Source organism: Augochlora pura, chromosome 2 (assembly GCF_028453695.1).
Source record: "Augochlora pura isolate Apur16 chromosome 2, APUR_v2.2.1, whole genome shotgun sequence".
Taxonomy (NCBI): Eukaryota; Metazoa; Arthropoda; class Insecta; order Hymenoptera; family Halictidae; genus Augochlora; species Augochlora pura.
This window is the reverse complement of record NC_135773.1, coordinates 12,884,831-12,904,660: the sequence shown is the minus strand read 5'-3', so window position 1 is coordinate 12,904,660 and position 19,830 is coordinate 12,884,831. Positions and strand designations below refer to the sequence as shown.

The window sequence follows — 19,830 nt, the reverse complement described above, 5'->3', positions numbered from 1 at the left end:
TCCACGCGACCCAGCAGTCTCGATTTAGGCATAGCACCGGGATACACGTGAAACTCAACGACCGTCTCGCCGATTTTCGTTAGAGCTTCCCATAAAAGTTTCCTTATGGTTGTTTTACCACTTCCCGCCGGTCCGACGATCACGACGCCCGTTCTGCTTTTCAGCTGGTCGTTCAACTGAATGCATCTGTTTGCCATTTCGTTGCTCAGCTCTTGCTCGGCGCAGAGCTGCTGCAAAACCGCTTGCAAATCCAATCTGTCGATGAATGTTGACGAGGACGGGTTCGCCTTCGGGAAAATGTCTTCCAGCAGCGAGAGGAACTTCATCGTGTCCTCCTGAGTCAATTTCGGCAATGTTGACGCCCTGATCGCCGCCACCAGCCTGTAAAATTTATTTACACCCTCGAAACTAACGTTCGCGACACGCCTACAAACAATCCTGATCATCGTTGTTCCGCGATAGTTTTAATCTGCATCAATGTGTACTGTCCTTGTGATTTCTATGCAATAAAAATATTGGGAAGAAGTGGAGAACCAATTCAAAATAAAAATTTAAAGACGAAGAGAAGGCTCTCTTATTATATCATTCGGCTTATAATAAAGATAAAAATGAAGAGACAGACCAGCTAGTCTCGTCCGACAAGAATATCAAGAAAAAAAAGGGGGCTGTTAGACTCAACCAATTAAAAATAAAATCTAGAGGTCCAATTAGGCATAGAAATATCAGTGAGAAAGAACGTAGAAGTCTAAGTAAAAATAAAAATATTAGGAACAGGGGGACTTAAAAGTTCAAATGAAAGTATAAATAATAAGAAGAGAACCTGCTGGTCTCATCTAGTTCAGTCTTCGTCGGAATGGCGTCCAGAACAGATCTAAGAGCCCTAAGACCCCAGTCATAGTGCGGCTGACTAGAAAGCAGTATCTCTGCGATGTCGAGCGTCTCGACGAGCTGTTTCGCAAGCGTCGAGGCGTCCAAGAATCCGGCGCACTCCAGCAACGCTTTCACGATGTCCGATCTATCGGGGTGAGCCATTCCAACGGGCCTGAAGAGTCTCGCCAGAGAGTCCGGAAGCTTCCTTCGACCACCGTACTCGATGCCAGCAGGGTTCATCGTGATGAACACGCAGCAATGAGGATCGAGCTTCACTCTCTGATCAGCTAACAAAACTTCCGATGCACCATCACGGACAGCCTCTTGCAGAGGTCGTACCAACATGGCGACCGCACTGAGCGTTTCCTCCTCGAGGCGATTGAACTCGTCGAAACAGCCCCATGCGCCTGCCTGCGCCAGACCGCCTAGGATTCTTCTCATGCTACCTGCGTCCATTCCTAGGAATAATCCATTTTCAAAAATTTATATGCAGGTTCGAATATTCATTTTTATTATGACATACGTCGATTTTGATTAAGACTTGTTGGCTGCTGAAATGTTAAAGAAGTCGTCGCACAATTGAGGTAATTTCCAATACTTTTATCTCATTAGCAACGTGATTTTGAAAAAATATTTGAAGAAGTATTATTTGACACGTTGACGACGGCTTGACCCACCGGTGGGTCATACGTGTCAGACCCGTGGGCTGCGCACATTTGTTTATTTTGCTTGCATTTCACAAAATAGGTTTACGTTATTTTATCTGAACATTATAAACAGATATTCGATAGTAAAAACATAGAATTTCAATATTATAAACTTAACATTATTATTTAACTTTTGTGAATTTTGGGCGCCGACTCACAGAGAAAATCATGAATATCGGTGCCGGCGTCAACGTGTTAAGTTATACCTACGTCATCTAATGAATCAACATAGGTTTTAAGGTAGTTGACAATTTGGCTCGCGATTGTATCATTATTTCACTATCAATTTTTGTGCTTCATTCTGTTATATCGTCTCGTTTCGTGTATAACTAGCCGATTTTGTTCGGGTAATGCAAAAACGACAATTCGTTGTACTATAATAGAAAGCGAGGATGAATAGAATGTCAAGGTTTCAAGAAAACGTTATCGCCTTTCGTTCTCCTCAGCACGTGGGCAAAGGACAAAAGAAGTTACGTAGCACCAACTAATAAGAGTTCAAGGGGAAGTGGGAGAACGCAAGTGGGCGTGGGTGGAGGCGTAAAAATCGATTTCGAGTTGGTAAACGTCGGATTATTACCTTCGTCGCAATTGAAAACTAAAACGAGCCTGCCTAGAATAGATCCGAGAGCTTTTACGCTCTCGGTTTTCCCGGTTCCAGCTGGTCCAGTCGGACTGCCACCGAGGCCGAGCTTCATTGCTTGTGCCAGAGCCAAGAAGCACCTTTCTGTCAACGACGTTTGGACGAGACCGTTTGCCGCGCCTTGATACTCGAAGCGGTACGGAAATTCTGCAGCGGCACAACGGACCACCGGTCCTTTACTCTGAAAACAATTGTTCCAGTCGTAATTCTTACGGTTGCATAATTTTTCTGTTATTCTATGGAACCCTTTAATACTCGTTGCTTTCACAACTTTTCGTTTTCTTGAGTTAAATTCTGATCGATCTTCTCCGTACTGCATCGTAACAATGCACAGTTATTTTTAATTTTATAGTTTCAGTAGAACGCATAGGCAATGTTAATTAATACAGCTAAAATGTTATATTCTGGTGGTAAGATTGGGTTAAATTAAGTTATTACGTGACAAATATTAGCTCCAAAATATAGCACGATACTAAAATCGTTTAATTAATGAAACCGAAACTAGAAAGTTAGAATTGGTCATAGAAAATATTAGTTTAACTCCGTTGAAAACGAATGACTGCAACGATAAGTATCTGCTACGAAAAGACTTAGACGTCTCAACGTTTATAGTTGAGATTCGAACATTCTCGGCAAATAGATCGTAAGATCAAGGATAGATCGCGACACTCACGGTCCGATAACACCTCAATTGTCTGCGCCATGCCCAAACAGTGCTCTCTCCCTGAACAGTGACATTCAAGAGATTCCTGGCTGTCCCGAGATGATGGACAGTGTCGAGAAGGAGCCCACGAGCTTTCAGTGCAGTCAGCTTGTCACCGGCGTCCTCCAGTCCCCTGTATCTCGCCCTTTGTGTCTCCAGATAGTCGACGAGATTCTTCAAAGACGAACGGCCTTCTTTCAGAGCCTTCTCGCATCGTTCAGCGAATCGAATCCTCTCCGCCAACAGCAGGACCTTCGAAACCAACACATTACGTCCATCGAAAACAAATCAAATTATTGAATAATGCCATATACCAATCAGGTGTCGGGACAAAATTGCTGCCATAGTACACTAAGATCAATGCACAAAGCTAACAAGACTCCCACCTATGTTTAACAACGCTATGCGACTTTTTGTATACTGGGGATTTTGTGCATTTGTAACAAATATGTATAGATCAAACGCAAATTTATAAAAAGTAGATAGAAATTTGGTCAAGATAAATTGTTTCTTTCAATGATTTTGATAATCTTGAAGTATTGTAACGGTATCATTAAATTCTTTTTACGTCTTCATAATTTTATATTTTAGCTATACATTTTTCCCATAGGCGCATAAAATCCGCAATCTACTGATAAAAATTGTTAGAAAGAGAAATAGATGTCTACCTTGCTCTTAATGCTGACAATTTTTATTTTGCATAAAGACCCGTTGTCTAGTTACTTGACTGTTTAATACCAAACAATTAATTAGATGGACATAGTTTGTCAAGGTATACGGAAAGCATGAAGAAATTAAGAAATATACTGGAAAGGATTGTTAAATAAAATTATAAATGATCGCATGCATGCCCGGTAATATTTTTGTCAAAAAGGTCCACCGTTCGAAAGAAAGTTATATTCGTTTATCTATTTTAGGCTTGCTGGAATATCTTTCCATTTTGCGACACCTGATTAGGACACAGCCTAATCGCATATTTTACTTGTGTCGGGTAGGACGAGGGGTCGGGCGAGCTGTCAGCCAGGCATTTTTCTAAACTCTGTTGCAGGGCGGTTTTCATTCCATCCTCGAGATTGCCCAGCCATCGCGGTAATGGCTCCCGGAGGTCGACGGGCCTCGGTAACTGCAATATTTCACCTTCTGGCGATACAACGGCCGTCAGTCCATTATCGTCCTTTATTATCGATCCGACGCCTTGATACAGTTTCGGTAGATGAGCTTCTAGGCCCCGACCGTGCGCTGACACTAATTCGAGAAGATCCTCGTCGCTCAGGAAATAGAGGCGAGGGTAGGACGATCTCTTTTCCTGAAAGGGTGAACACACCGAAATGAAAAGATCGAAGCTGCCCAAGACACAATAGAACACCGCTACGCCGGAACTGAGAAAAGCTGCTGCGCTATTTTATTGGACTATAACGACCAATTGTGTTCGCAGAAATTTGGACAGGCTCTCTATGCTCGTAAGTCGTTCTACAAAACGCAGAATTACAAGAGCATCTTTTGCAAGTAAACTCCCCCTTTGTTTCCTCTTATTATAGCCGATAAGTTCAAACGGACCTCCAAGTATTCGTCGAGGCTTCTCTGACACCTGTCCAAGAGGTCTTTCAGGTTCGTAAAGGTTGACAGCGGAAGTCTCCTCAAGGACGACGCCCTTGGATCGCGAGACACCTCACCCATGAGGTACCTAAACATTCAGAGTATTCAAGGCCGCTATAAAAATCTTAGAAACATTGTGTATTAATTATCAGACTGCGGATTTTGCGTATTTATGACAAAGATGGGTATCTATAATTTTAAAGAGAGGAAAGAGTAAACGAAGTAATCGATATAACGATACATTGCTTTCGATCTACTATAATTACTAAAGAAAGGAAGTTCCTACATAATTCCTAATTCTTGCAACAACTGTAGACAATTCTTATAAAAATCCACAGTTTTGTTAGTAACCAATCAATTTAAAGTTTAACTATCTACTACTATTAGGTAACTTCTACTGGTTGAAACTGTTTTAAAATTAATACGAAAGTAGACAACTTTTGCTTGCAATGCCAATAAAACGATCAGGTTCAGTGCCACGATGTTACAGCAATCCTTGAGCAGCGAAATCGTGGAATCTGGACGATCACCTGAACTCTTTGTTGGCCCTGGACCATCTGCCGGTGTCGTTTGGAGCAGCTCCACCTTCGTACACAGGCTCCAGGTAGACCCACTTCCTCTGCACAGTGCTGAGCGTCTTTATCCTCTCCTCTACTTCAGAAAGTCCAGTCTCGCATCGAGCGACCCTCGCGGCAAACCTCTCGTATCCAGCCGCCCCCTTGGCGCCCTCCAGCAACAGCCTCAGTTCACCTTTCGTTTAATGAACCTAATTACTTTCACCGGCGGAGCCCACTCGTGCCCATTGTGCTCGCGCCGGCACACGCGCGCTCCAGGAAACGGCAACATGAGACTTACCCGACCTCGCTAACAAACTGCCGTACTCCTCGACGAGAAGAATGCCGGCGTTTTTGCTGTCCTTTGACTGCTGGAGCTGAAAATGCGCGGATGCCTCCCAGGACTCCAGCTCCATCAGTCCTTGACGAATTCCGCTCTCGGCCGCGGCTCGCCTCGCGATCTCCTGCACGTGAAAATTACAACACACCGTGGACGCGGTGACGTTTACGGCAATGTTTAATTGAATCCTGGCTATTAGGCCGCCACGCGCACATCTTTCAACCGGAGGCCAAAGTGCACGGTAATATTGTTATATTTAGCGAGCCATCTCGACATGGAAACCTGAGGGTGCACGAGATTTGCACGCGATTCCTCGCCTAGGCGAATCGGCGATAGTACGGATGATGTGAAACGATTTTTGCAACGGAGAAACGACGCGACACACAGGTGTAGTAAAAATGATGCTATTTGTAAAGGTATGGTTTTTAAGTAACATGAAGTTATCCGGGTCTTTTTTGCATACGTAGAATGTTTTATAAGCTGGATTTACGAACAAGAGGGAAATTTATCATGAACGTATCTTACTCCTCTTATTCGAGCCACGTGCGCTACCTTTTATCATAAAATATTTCGTGGCTCGAAAGTGGTTTAAAATAGAGAACGAAGCTCGGTAAATTTATTATTTGAAGATCGTGTTGTTGAAGTTTTGTCTTGGAAAAAGTATCATTCTGCAATAATGTCAAAAGTAAATAATGTAGGAAAACAGCTTCTACAAGAGCAGAGAAATATTTATAGCCGTTTCTACTATGAATAATTGCTACTAAAGTATCATTTTCAGTTCAGAAAAGAACGTACCATTCCTCAAGAAAAAATTTATCAGAAATAAATGGAGGGAGTTTCTAGTTCCGTTCAGAACCATTACTGTAAGCCAAAAAATCGCCAAATGTTCCATGGAATTTAACACATTGTCAAACAATAGAGCAACAGCCGTACCTTTATTTTCTCAGATTGCTCCTCGATCTTCTGCACAGATCGCAGCAGGTGACCCAAGGTGATGTCTCTAACGTTCTTGACGTCGACTAGGTTCAAAACGGCCCTCAGTTCTCCCCAATGTTCTTCGGCTATCTCGTCGCCGCGAAGCAGTTGGAGCCACTCGATGCCGGCTCGTATATCGCGAACCTTCCTGCCAACGTAGGTGCTAGCTTCGAGGCTATCCCTCTGCTCCAACGAGTCCTCCTTCAACTGATCCTTCAACTGAACACGTATCCTGTTCTCCCAGGAGTCTAACCAGTCGTGGAGTCGAGGCAGCCTTCTCCTCGCCACGGTCCATTCCTCATCCTCTTGGTTCTTCAGCTCCTCGATGAACTCTGCTTGGAACCGACAATTCGATTCCTCCACTTCTAGCTGTAGCTCTAGATTTTTCACGGTCTCTTCATTATCCTCTAATAATTCGTCGATGTTTAGCTCGACCCTGCAACAGTCGGTCTTCAATACGTCCAATTGTTCCTTTAGATTTGTCCATCTTTCTCTCATCGAGATTATCCAATCCAGTGTAAGAATCTCTGGCTTCGAGGACCATTTTGTTTGCCATCTTTCTATCTCGTCCCGCAGAGCGACGCCTCGGTGACGGAGGTTCACTTTGGCGTCTTCCAGCTCTCGGGCCACCACCATTTTGTGACGTTCTAAACGGTCAGCTAGGTCCTGCCAGGATGTGTAAGCCGCGCTGACCCCTATGTCAGTGAACGATTGACATTTTAAACAACTGTTCTATTAAGTGGGCATAGATCGAACGAAGTATTCTTTAACAAGTATATTTTATTTAAGGATTGAGATAACCATCGAACGAACCAATCACCTTCCAGTTTCTCGCTGGTCCAAGCTGCCAAGACCTTCGACAGTCCAGCGACGGCCTCCATTTCGTCCGCCATGCCAGAAGATTGCCTTTCGATTCGTGCGTGAGCTTCATAAGCTAATCCAACTTCCTCCACGCTCCTGGGTCTGCGTTCCAATTCTTTTGAAGCGGCCGAAAGAAACTCGACGATCGCTACCAATCTAGACGAAGCTTCCACCCTTAAATCGGAGCACAAGCGTTCCCAATAACGACGGGATGCCGATTCTAAGTCGCTCCTAGTCGTTGATGTGTCCACGCTGATGCACCAGATCTTCACCTCGTTGCCTCGCAATTTTCCCACCTAATTTAGTTTAGAAGTTATCAGTAGAGTGCTGAATATTTTTAGGATCTAGCTTTCATTAACTCTTTAACGTTCATGGCTGTACGTATGGTAATCTGGTTCAGCTAAACATACTGATACTTTATTCAGATTTTCTGAATAAAGTGCATAGAATGTAAATTATAAAACCGAATTAATTTTCAAATGTGTGTATAAGTTGCTAAGTTGTTTATGTTATTAACTATTGATATTATAATAATATTTCAAATTGAAACAATCCAATGTTTCTGTTCTTAACAATTATAATTAGAACTGAATACATATTGTACTACGCAGGACATAAATTTTCTTTTTCGTGTAAAAATTTGTTAGCACCGAGGAGAAGTTCCGATCAACGTAGTTACTCAGCACTAAAAGAAATCGTAATGCAGTGAGATAATAGAATTGGACAGGTACGGCAGAGAACGTCTATGGAGAAATAAAGTTTCCGTTTGAAGTAATTGTTCAAGTAATCGAGACCGTGTTCCAAAAAGTTTCGAAGGTGATTTAATCATCCGTTTCGTGCGAGCCACGCTGTATTCAGCGGCGCTGTTGGAAACCCATGAAGAATTTAATTACTCACTGACCTCTTGAGCCCATTGTTTGGCGTCTTTGAATGCTCTCGTCCACTCCTGCGGCGATCGGCCTTTCAGACTTCCCATTGAAACAGATCAAATATCGTGAAGAAATTATTTGATTCTTAATTTAGCACGCCTGAGTCTCTTTTTCGCGTGTCAATTCTTGTTCAACAAGACCCAACGCATCAATCTTCGAGAAAGTATTACTCCTTTCCATTTTTCCCGATGCGGTAGACTCTTCCTTAATAATTAAAGAGTCTTTAATGAATGGATTTCTACCTCGGTGCGTATCCACTGTGAAAAAAAGAGACTCTGGCGTACCATTTAATTACGTTTCGTGTTATTAACTGTCGATAGAGAAAATGATAATGGACGTTTCACAAGCAAAAGACGTGCCAAGGCTGCCATAGCTCACTCGATTCAAAAAACAGAGAGGAAAATCTTGCAACGTAAATATTCATGTACACACATATGTATAAATTGTACAAACTCACTCAAATACAAAAGTAACTATTGAACGAACCCGTTGAAACATCGCATAATTCACCCTCAAGGACTTTCACGAAATAGATTTTTTCGTATAACATTTATATTCATAACTCCAATACTATTGGTGTTCTTAAGAAATGAGATTCAAATACATTCAGTTCCGTAATTTTTATAAAGCAACACATTTCAGACATCTTTAGCGCCCGGTAAGTCTTGTGATAGATCGACGGATTGCAAAATATGAGGCTCGCCGCCTGAACCGTTCAGTAATTCGAGAAAAACGATCGACGCGGCGAAACTCGAACTAAAAATAAAACGAGAGAGAGAGAGAGAGATTTGTTTCTGAGCACGAAATCGAGCGTCCCCGATAGAAAAGTTATCGTTCCGGCTAATTGCGAGTTACTTTCGAACCAGTACCATTCAGCAGCGTCGATTTTCGCCGGCGCCGCGAGATACAGCCATTTCGTTCGGAGCGTTTCCAGAGCGGAAAGAGCAATTTCGGCCTGCTTGTAGACGCCTCCGAACAGATAGCCGCTCCTTTGAATCAGGTCGCCGAATCGAGCGTCGACGGCGTCGCCGACCCCGCGGAAATTCATCGGGATCGAGAGGGATCGACGGATCGACGAATACAATTTCGCGCGGATCTCCTCCAGCGACGGCCGCCATTGCAACGATCCGTCCCGGAACGTCAGCTCGGCTTTAACGTCCGGTAACTTCTTCAACAGAGACGGCAAGGCGCCCCTGGAAAAGTAAAAAGGAAAATAGAGTAGACGTCGAATCAACCTGTCCCATCGCCTCCCTTTATGCAGATCCGGCATGAATATGAAAATTACGCATTACGATCGGGAAATGCTTCGTAGAACGCTCAAAACTCATTAGAGCCGAGGCTCGGCTGCGGGAAAACGATAATGCCGCGGTAAATTGGAAACTTTTTTCATAAACGGCTGGCTGCTCGATCGCCACGGTTCTCAGGATGCTCTCGAAACTTAGCTCTTCTTTCGTTATTCTTTTCTTAGCTCTTCTTAGTTATCGAGCTTTCGGATACGCAATTACTAAATAGTGGATCTTTCTGCGAAAGAAAAAATGATCCACGCCTGTTTTAAGACGCAACGTTTACGAAAAGATTCTCTCGATTTTATTATAAATTAATTAAAAAATTATTTCGGGTACAGTTATGAATGGCTTGCGTTCTCATATAATGTACGCATTATCTGAAAAATTATGAATTACATGCGTAACATTGCCAACACAAAACAAATTTATTTACTGTATCAGCACAAAATTTTGTTTCGTGCAACGCACAGGATCCAAAAATAGGGTCGACATCTCCGTCGAACACGAAGCAGAATTCATAAAGAATTCGAAAAAGTAAACTTTACCAAATTGAATGTAACCACTAACGCAAATAATATTCGGAAACTAGAGACATTTGGTTTAATTGGGACTCGGTGGAAGCTTCGAGATCAAACTCGGTTCAAATACGCGCGGCTGGCAACTCGTCCGAGTGCGATCGTCGGATCAAAGTTTCTGTTTAAGTTACCTATAAGCAACTCCTAACGCTTTCAGCAACTGCCTATCCCAATGAAGTTTCCAGGCTTTCGTGTTCCCATATTCCACTTCGACGGTATCGACGATCGTCCTCATGTTCATCAACGCGTCTTTCCAGGCATTCTGATTACCAATCAGGTTCACCGTCTCTCCTTTCAGCAAGCTCGAGACCAGATCGCGGAGCGCGCAGTGCTTCGCGGCAAGATCGGAGTTTTGCTGCGCGAACTTCCTCACCTATTCGACATAGAATTCGTTGAAACTTTTCCGGAAACTCGCGCGGAACGAGCCACCGCAATTTTAAACTCGTTGTGCGAATTTCAGTCAACTTTGCAGCTTGGAAAGTACGAAGTTAATGTTTCAGTTAAACAACAATCTGAGAAGCCCAGTTTTCGCTCAACGTACTAATTTATTTGCCATGCTATTTATTATTTACATTCAACTTTGCTTCGACAGAACCCTTAACGAACCTAGCTTCCCCATCGGTGTTGTTCGTCAATATGGAAACAAAATAACTCGATCACGCGATTAATTACCAGCTCTTTCAACCTGGCGGTATAGGCGTCAACGGCCATAGGATCGGACCAAACGACTCCAGACTGTTCCTGAACAGCTCGGGCAAGTTCTAGAGCAGTGGTGAGCATCAATGGCCTCTGGGATGGCACCATGCGATCCCCAATGGTGTTATGAAAAGTCGCGATCTGCTGTAGAGCCCTGGCACGTCCTGCCAAACTTCCTGCCCTTTCGACCAAGTCCCTGACTTCTCGTGGTAGTTCGACACCTTGGCTCGATAGTGCTCTCGCCTCTCTGATCAGGGTCATTAATCGGGGATCGTACGTCACTCGCATCATACTGGTACCTGTTAGTTCTACCACGGCTGAATCGGTGCCTAGGGACAGCTCCTTCCTTGCCACTGCCGCCTTCGTCTCTTCGATCTGTTAAACAAGTCGACCATTTATCAGAAGTTTATAACGTGCTTGACTCTAGAATCCAGAGTCTGACGATCGATAATTAAAACGACGATTTATGAGGAATTTATTCGATACATCTAACGATATATGACATAACTCTAAGCAGTCATATTGTAATAAAAATTGTTAGATTAAACGAGTCTCACGAACTATCGCTAGAAATTCGCAATTAGTCTTCGACAAACATGAATGATTTATTTAATGTACTCGAGCTAGCCACGAACAAACAATTGAATATGACAGAATGAATGAAACAGAGAAACTGATAAACATTCGACGACTTCGATCTACGAAATCGGCTCGAAGATCGTGCAAGAAATGAATTCAGATAGTCTACAGTTTCGAAGTTGAGGAGAGAAGAAGCAGCAGAAGCGTGGAAAGATAAGGGAGATCCTCACCCAAGTTTCAAGGAAGCTCTGTCGCTTTCTCTCGACGTCTTTCAGAGCCCTTATCACCTTCGACGAGACCTCCTCGTAGCCGGGAAGATCATCCAGCAACTCTTTCCCTAGTTTATCTAAGCTTTCCAGCCGTGCTTCTGCTGATCTAGCAGCTTGAACTTCCTGAAGTATTTTAGGACTGTCCAAGAGGTCTCCTGTATCCGGCCCGGCCAGACAGTTATCTGTCGTACCAACGATTAATTAACACGTTAGTGCTTCAACTCTTTGATCTTGTAGTCTGTCGTCGAAACGAGAGCTTGAGCATGCAATTAGGGAACAATTGTGAACCAGAGGATGATGAAACTTGCCTATAAGGTCCCCGTAAGCGGATAGCAAGGTTTCGCGTTCTCCCCTCAAGGTTCTCTTCAAGCCTTCCCTCTTCATTAACTCGAAGTAACGTCGAAACTCGGCGAGCAGAAAATTCGGAGTAGTGGCATCGGCAATTTGAGACTTCAGCTTCTGAGCAACCCGTTCCTCCGCGGGTACCAACCCTTCTTCAACCTTTCTTCTGAGTCGGTTCCAGTCAGTACTTTTCTCGTCGTCGTCGAAGACCACTAGCATCAATGGCAGAGAGTAATTTAGTACTTTATCGCTTTGTTATGGCCGTATTTTCTTTATTGGGATATCAATTAGTTCATTAATTTAAATGAAATTGTCTCTACATACAATAGTGTAATTTTTCCAAGAAATTTAAATAGATTCCATAGGACTAACAACATAATTAATTGAAAATTGGTTTACTATTTTTTAAAATATTTGTAATAATATTAGATATGCATAAATCGCATTAAGTCGTATAAAACATTGGATCTCGAATTAAAATAGTTTGGAGTGCAAAAGGTTATATGTAATTTTGTATTTTAGATGATAAAGTCATTGGGAATATATCATCGTTCGAGCACGGAATTGAAATACGAGAGATCGAAGTAATAGCAATTAATACTTAAATAAACTCTGAACCTTTTGAACCGCGTAAACGTCGAGGTCTAATTAGTAGAACGCAATTTAGATTTTACACAGAGCTGCGCAACGGAACGTGCGACAAATGCAGAAACATCGACGTATTTATAGAAGAGTGTCATACTTTTAGAATGTTAAACTATTCCAGCATATCGCAGTACTAGCAACGATGAAAGATTCTAATTCATCGGAGGAATATTTTCAGGAAAATAGGAAGATACCTCTGACGTCGTCGAAGTATTGTAACAAAGTGTCAGTGCCAAGTCCGGATCTCTCGTTCTGGGTTAGCAGCCTTGTTAATTGCCGATACTGGGCACATAGCTCCGCTATCTGCCTAAAGATCACGAACATTGCACTCGCTTTCGTTTAAAAATCGGGAGAGGTTAAAGCTAGGATGGATACCTGAGTCGTTCACCGATGATCGCGCATCTTTGCGGAATATGACTGGGTCCTTTCCAAGGATGGAGAGAATGATGAGGCCAAAAAAGCACAGTGAACTTGTCCACCATGTTGGTCCACTTTTCACAGACATCGGCACCGATCGAAATCGCTTCGATCTTCGCGCGATCATCAGAAGTGCGTATCTGATTTCGAAAACGTCGATTAGAGACTAATTTTTATTGATGAATTTTATGGTTACTTTTATCCAGTTTTTAATATCAACTAAAACACAACGTCATTGCTAGCTGAGATCAATTACAATCTCAATCATCGAAATGTTAACTTTAATTTGAATTGCAGCGAAACTTCAATCTTCGCTGTGACCAACTTTTGTAATCAACTTTGGTTCCAGCTGCAATCATTGAACTCACAAATTTGATTATAATTGCAACGAAAATTCAGCATTCGAACCAACTTCGACTTTCAACCAGAATCATTAGCATTTCCGTTTCAATTTTAATCACTGCTGAAGGTAAATGTAATTTACACTCGTTTTCAGTTTAATTAGAATCGACGACAAATGTGTGCTAATAATTATTTTCAAGCAATTTTCGTCACCTCCTCCATGACATTCCGGACCAAGGACACCACCTCATCTCCAATGATGTCCAGAAAGGACTTCATACGATCCTCTGAGTACACAGGATCACCTAGTTTCCATAAATCGTCCACGTAACCGGAAACGGCCTCCACGGCATCTTCCATCGCGATCAACTCGTTTCTGATAAAAAGTTTCAATACAGCTTCACTCCATAATCAACCAATATAAATTAATGTAGGGAATAACTTGAAAAATCTTCTAAACATCGAGCAATATCAACAATTAGAATTTTTCCATTTATATAGATAAATATTGAACATCGAATTAATAAGTTGTTTTTAATATACAGACAGTAACATAATATAATATACAAGGTGTCCAAAAAATGTCTTACGATCTTCGAGATGGGGGTAGTTGAGGTCATTTGTTTACGAGTTATTAATAATGTTATTATCGACACCGCGAATTTAATTTTTGTGAAGAAAAAAGTTACTTTAAATGACCCGAGGTATCTCCCATTTTTGGATTATGAAACATTTTTGGGACCCCCTTTATTTTCTAAGAGGAATTTTCAGATAATTGCTATTACTAGGACAAGATCTTCATGCATCTTTCTGAAGTACCACTTAGATACCGACTCGAAAATTGGCAAGAATATTCGCAACAAGGCAAGAACCTCGGCAAGCAAACTTTACGGGGCAATTTAATCAATTGAATCTCTCCCTTCCTGTCTCCCGAGTCCTCGGAATCGCAGGAAACACGGGCCATTAATAAACGGGGGCATAATATCGTCGTATAGCCTCGCGAATCAACTAGCCAGCGAATTGGAATCCGGTTGGGAGAGGTTTAACGGCAGGTTTATTTCGTTTTTACGACACCTGGCCACCGCTGCGCTTTCGAGCTCGGCTCGGATGCTCTTCAAGGATTTTACAGCCTCGGCAAAAATCGTTTTGTCGTGCGAACGCTTCGCCTCCTCCCATCTCTTCCGCCAATGATCCTCCTCTTCGAAGACGGAAGTTGTGATCGACGAGCCGAGCAGGTTCTCCTCCAACTTCTTCAGGTACGATGAGCTCAGACCGGAAGAACGAAACGTTGGGGCCCATACTTGACGAAGAGCCTCGATCAGCGTGGATTCTTTTCCGCTGCCGGTAGACGTCACATGGACCAGATCGTAGAAGTTCTTCTCTGTCACGGCGGCCTCTTTCAACTATGAAACCCAGGTAATTTTAAACAATTATTCAAGAGCACACCAGCCTAAACGGAAGCGTTTCAATTTGCAGATGCCTGCCAAATATTTTTTCAGCGATAGACTCTTTACGCGTTTCATTTGATTTCCAATGTGTGCGACTCTACTAAACAATCAAAATAAATTTTAACAAAACAATAACAATCCCCTGCGATGTATTATATTTTTTTAATTAAACTTTCAATTTTTGCGTACACGATGCTGGTCGCTTTATGCTGACACCTGGAATATTATACGAGCTATGATTTTTTAATAAATAAATACCGTAAATTTTCGATACGCCTATTTGAAAAATGTCAAGGATTAGGCGATTTTTAATTGTTAAAAAATTTCACAAAGATCCAAAACAGTGGAATAATGCATACTCAGTTTCGTTCGAATTGTTTTTAATTTGGTTCGATATCATTCCATTTAACGATGTTCGTTAATAAATATGAATATTAAAATTCTCGTTTCATTGTAAATCTACGCTCCTCGCGTATATACCAAATTGCCTATTATACATATTCCCTTATAATTATTCATTAACAATTTCGTTCATCGGCTACTTTGCACTTTAATATAATCATGCACTTTCAATTTCGAAGCTGTTATTAATATATACAGTATTCTTCAATCTACGGAATAATTAATCGCATATTAATTACTTATTTGTGAACTGCGCGCATGTATAATATAAACATTAGTTGGAGGGATAAACAATTTATTATTATTAATTCCATCATGATATATTTTTTGGAAATGCAACGTAATCGAGCGAAAAATTAAATCATCTTCTCTATCTTGACGAAGTCGAAGCGTAAAATGAAAAATACACAACGTTATTTTGCGAAACCATTTCCAAGGAACGTATTCGGGTTAACAACCCCAATTTCCACGCAACATAACCAAGAGACCAGTCGCCATTTTAGACTTCTCGTTACCTTGAAAAAGACCAGGGTGTTTCTTCCGACAGGTAGTTCACTAGTCAATTGCAGTCGCACTTCGTTGTCCTCGTTGTCAGCCGGCTGTGCACACAGCGTTCGACACGTGGCTCTGTCCAAGAAATTCTCGAGCACCGATTCACTGTCAACGACGGCCTCATCGTTTGCAGCGTCGGCCACGGGAACGCCGAAGAAGTGGCCGGCGGTCGACACTATCAGTGATCTACGTTTGTCAACGACCACCATTTTTTCGCCCGACGGCCGTAATTTCACAGTTCTCGTTACAAATGCACCGGGTACATTACAACGTTACCACGAACCATCGACGAAGCTGCTATTGTCCTTGTGCGCCGACGGTTTCAGTCGTCATGACGACCGCTGACCAACACAAAGCAGCTGTCAGCTGGCTACCACGTGCTGGAACTACCAGCATGATCCTTCGTTGTGACAAAAAGAAACAGAAAAGCAGCGATAATTTTTAAAGTACGGTGCTGTAAATGTATGAATTCTGGCGTGCACCTTTCCTCTTTAATTCTTAAGTTCGCAATCCTGGTTGTAGGGGACGATGTGCTAAATCGAGGTTATTTATGTCTTTACAGTGACAGTATATCGAAGACAATGTTCCTGAATTTTTCCCGTTATTTTTAGATTTTTTAACAAACTACTGTTTATTTATTTCGTTAATGTCAAGTGTTACTTCCGCGAAATTAAAATCGATATCCATAGTTCTAAGTTATTCACGTCTTTCGGCTTCCATCGCGCTAAGTCGCGAGCGCGTTAAGTCTACGGTCTATTTTGGCGAACCTCGGGCAGAAAGAAATGAAATCCTCGCTACGAAAATTATACTCCTTCGAGCACACCGTTGATACGTCAACCACAAAATTATACACGACAGCGATGTCGATAGGTCCGCAGTAAATAATTGTCAACCGCTTAACAAGGATCCGTCATCTGATGCCGAGCGTGGAGCTCGAACGGAGGCACCGGGATTCGCGCATGCATGAAGTCGCCAGCATTGTTAATGTTATTACCGCCGAATATTTGCATAATCAGGGTATAGTTGGCATCCACGCCTCGAATAAGCAATCGGAGTACATACCGACGTACGTCGAGGCCGATTTATGCTCTCGCGTGCATACGTATCAGCTGGCCATGCATACTTCCGCCCGGCGCAGCAAATGGCCAGCCCGATGAAAGAACCGATCGCTCGTTAGAATTACAACTAACGCGGCAATCAACAATGGAGAAACATTGCCTACCAGCCAGCCACGAGTTCACGACTAACGGCATTGTCTCGTACGAACGATCAATTTTCCGCGGATCAACGTAGATCGCTCGAAGTTTGCATACTGTTCTGCATGCGTATGCATGGAATCCAGTAATAAATACTAGACGCTGCGACCGTGCAGGTGGAATTAATTTCTTCGCTGATTTGTGACTATGTTAAATCCTCGACGATGGGCATGACTAACGCGTCGGAATTTTTTAAGAAAGAAATCGAAGCGGTTCGGAAACTGTGTTACATACAGTGGAATCTCGATGACATTCCTTTCAATCATAGTGCCAGGAGAAACTGTTATGGGACGCTATTATAATAGTACTCGTCGAGGTGGCTTATTGGTTCACGATAGCAAGTGTTACCGACACTGAGGTATGCACTCTATTAAATAATTTATCCGATACGTGACAGTTCATCTTAATACAAAATCATCGTGGTGCAAGGAAGGATTAATTGCAACTTTTTCTTTCGTAACTCAAACTCTTACGAGTAAAATATTCGTTGACCTCTATTCAGGTAAGACTATATAACTCCGTTTATTATTAATTATACATTGCTAACAATTTTGTAGCTAATTTTTACAAAATATTTCTTTAAAATTATGAAAAACATCGGAGACATTGGTATCTGTTCATTTGCCTCCCTAACCACTCCAGTTTACATCCGAAGACAAACAATTTGTTACCCCATATCTGAATAATTATTAAATTGCACATTAAGGAATTACTTTTATATCATCCCAACGAGAAAGGATTATTTCCCGAACATTCGCCCGATTCTCACGAAATAATCCTCGAACGTAGAAAGTTCAGACCTGGAGTGTAGACTATAGTTGCGCAAAATATCTCTCGCCGGCAGCTGCAACATTCTCCAGGATCTTCGAACAAATAATTGGCGTGCATCCTTTACGAAACCAAGGTGTAGCCAGCCAATAGCAGATAAAGCATCCAATTAATTTCCAGCGTTCCGGGCTGTGTATCGATTAATCGTAAAAGGACGAGGGATCGTTGATGCCCGCCAATCGAGTCACATAAATTTCTCTCCCGGGGGCGGTAAGTATTTTCTGTATTAAATTCGAGGTGGCTCTCCATAGTAACGGTGGCTCGGGCATTTATCGCGAAACGTTCTCCGCAATTTTTCACCGTGTTCTCCCTCCTGTCTTTCTTTTTTTTTTCCGCCGATATTCCGAGTTTTATTCGAGGTCTTCAATCTGCGGTATCCGGCCAGCGATTGGACCCGTGAAAAAGTCTGATTTATTTCTCGATATCGAGAAATAGATGTCTGAAACCGTCGGAGCCAGAGATCACGGAGCAACAGGCATGAAAACGACGAGGAGCGAAATGGAAATGACGATGGGAAATCTGCGGACAGGGCGATGTCGATTCGCGAACGATCGCCGCAGATATTTTTGCAATGACGCGGCTTTGTCTGCTGGTTGGACATTCGCTAATTGACCGTAACCACGGTGTCAATCGGCGATTGTCGTCGCGTGCTTTTACGGACACGCAATAGCCTGATTCGAGCTTTTAAATTGCCCTCTTGTTGCAACCAGATACGAGAAAACGACACTTTGTTCTTTTACGCTCGTCGAAGATGTCTTTACTTCAATCTTTTAACTTCTGCTTTCCGAAGGCTTTGTCATTGGCGTCTCTAATATTTTTATCTAAGAATTCTCGTATCCCTCATTTTCATTTTCTGTGATTCTGACTCTTATTTATTTTGCAATTGTTATATCAGTTATCTACTTTGAAAGAACAAGCAAGTGTGCTTACTGTGCCAAATTCAAAACGAAGCTCGAATCTTGAATACCCTGCGGACTTTGCAGCAATATTGTCTGCGTTCATTGCAAGAAACAAGAATGAAATAAATGTGCATTTCTCTTTTTACCAATTTCAATAAAGCTAATATACGTTCATTATCACTTTGTATGTTAACTCTTAGCTGCCAAAGCTCTTTATTTGTCCTTTTACTTTTACATAAAATTCAAACACATTATTATAATAAATTTTATTTATTCCCACTTTATATTGCATATTGTGTACTACTGTTAGTTCAACGAAAATTAATTCCGATGCATCTATGTGAAAACTTAATATGACCGCAAAGGATTAAATATTCATTTTAAATCGTACGAAAAATCTTTGGCGAAATTGTTTTCGTTGCTCGATTCGACAAACTTTTTAGATCGATGTTAATCAAAATGTTCAGTTCCAAGCAGCTCAGCTTGGTGGGAAGAAAAGAGTGAGGAACTCGTCGGAACTTCTCTCATCTGAGAAACGGAAATTTAAAATTCACGCAACAAGTACTTTCAATTGCGAGATGCGAGATACCGTGTGAACACGGGCGAGGACAATGCAGCGACGAAAACCGCGTATCCGATGGGAAATCAGTGGACGTACCGAAAAAGAATTGCGGAAGTTCGTCTCTTCGTTTACTAATATTTTTTGGCCCCTCTTCACAAAGTTTTCCTTGTTCAGCGCACCCCCTCCGGGTAAATTATACCCATTATAAAGATCTTCAAGTGCTGTGCGGTTGTCCGATCTCGGCAACTTAGATTGAAAGTGAGAATGATAGTCACCTCTATAAAGCGTGAAATTTTTACACCGGAGAGTTTACAATAAGCCAGAACTTTTCCATTATCATAAATACCAAACATAGTTCAATGAAAACGTGGCTTGAAAATAAAAATAAAAATTGTCCAGCGTGAATGTTAGCATCTGTAATTTTAGAATCATAATAGGCTAAGTTCGAAAAAAAGAAGATGAAGTGATTACAGGTTAAAACTTGAATGCCCTCTGGATCTTTCCGTCACTTCCGGTAGAAAATCATAACACAGAACGACCGCACGGGTGAGCCTTAA

At 42.0% G+C, this 19,830-nt stretch overlaps 1 protein-coding gene across 1 annotated transcript in view; it reads right to left on the bottom strand.

Annotated features, from left to right (window-relative positions):
* Positions 1 to 16,883, bottom strand: part of Btv (dynein cytoplasmic heavy chain beethoven) — a 26,915-nt gene extending 10,032 nt beyond the window's left edge. Inside the window, exons 1-21 of the mRNA XM_078196001.1 lie at positions 15,692 to 16,883; positions 14,401 to 14,729; positions 13,540 to 13,702; positions 12,943 to 13,124; positions 12,762 to 12,874; positions 11,889 to 12,134; positions 11,542 to 11,762; positions 10,709 to 11,107; positions 10,168 to 10,409; positions 9,045 to 9,368; positions 8,148 to 8,214; positions 7,206 to 7,542; positions 6,344 to 7,080; positions 5,372 to 5,534; positions 5,047 to 5,266; positions 4,478 to 4,604; positions 3,903 to 4,226; positions 2,891 to 3,172; positions 2,155 to 2,398; positions 821 to 1,328; positions 6 to 381 (exon numbers count right to left, since the gene is read on the bottom strand). Of these exons, the coding sequence (XP_078052127.1) occupies positions 6 to 381; positions 821 to 1,328; positions 2,155 to 2,398; positions 2,891 to 3,172; positions 3,903 to 4,226; positions 4,478 to 4,604; positions 5,047 to 5,266; positions 5,372 to 5,534; positions 6,344 to 7,080; positions 7,206 to 7,542; positions 8,148 to 8,214; positions 9,045 to 9,368; positions 10,168 to 10,409; positions 10,709 to 11,107; positions 11,542 to 11,762; positions 11,889 to 12,134; positions 12,762 to 12,874; positions 12,943 to 13,124; positions 13,540 to 13,702; positions 14,401 to 14,729; positions 15,692 to 15,937 (5,850 nt within the window). The 5' untranslated portion in view covers positions 15,938 to 16,883. The remainder of the gene's footprint in view (positions 1 to 5; positions 382 to 820; positions 1,329 to 2,154; positions 2,399 to 2,890; positions 3,173 to 3,902; positions 4,227 to 4,477; positions 4,605 to 5,046; positions 5,267 to 5,371; positions 5,535 to 6,343; positions 7,081 to 7,205; positions 7,543 to 8,147; positions 8,215 to 9,044; positions 9,369 to 10,167; positions 10,410 to 10,708; positions 11,108 to 11,541; positions 11,763 to 11,888; positions 12,135 to 12,761; positions 12,875 to 12,942; positions 13,125 to 13,539; positions 13,703 to 14,400; positions 14,730 to 15,691) is intronic.
* Positions 16,884 to 19,830: the final 2,947 nt, after the last annotated feature.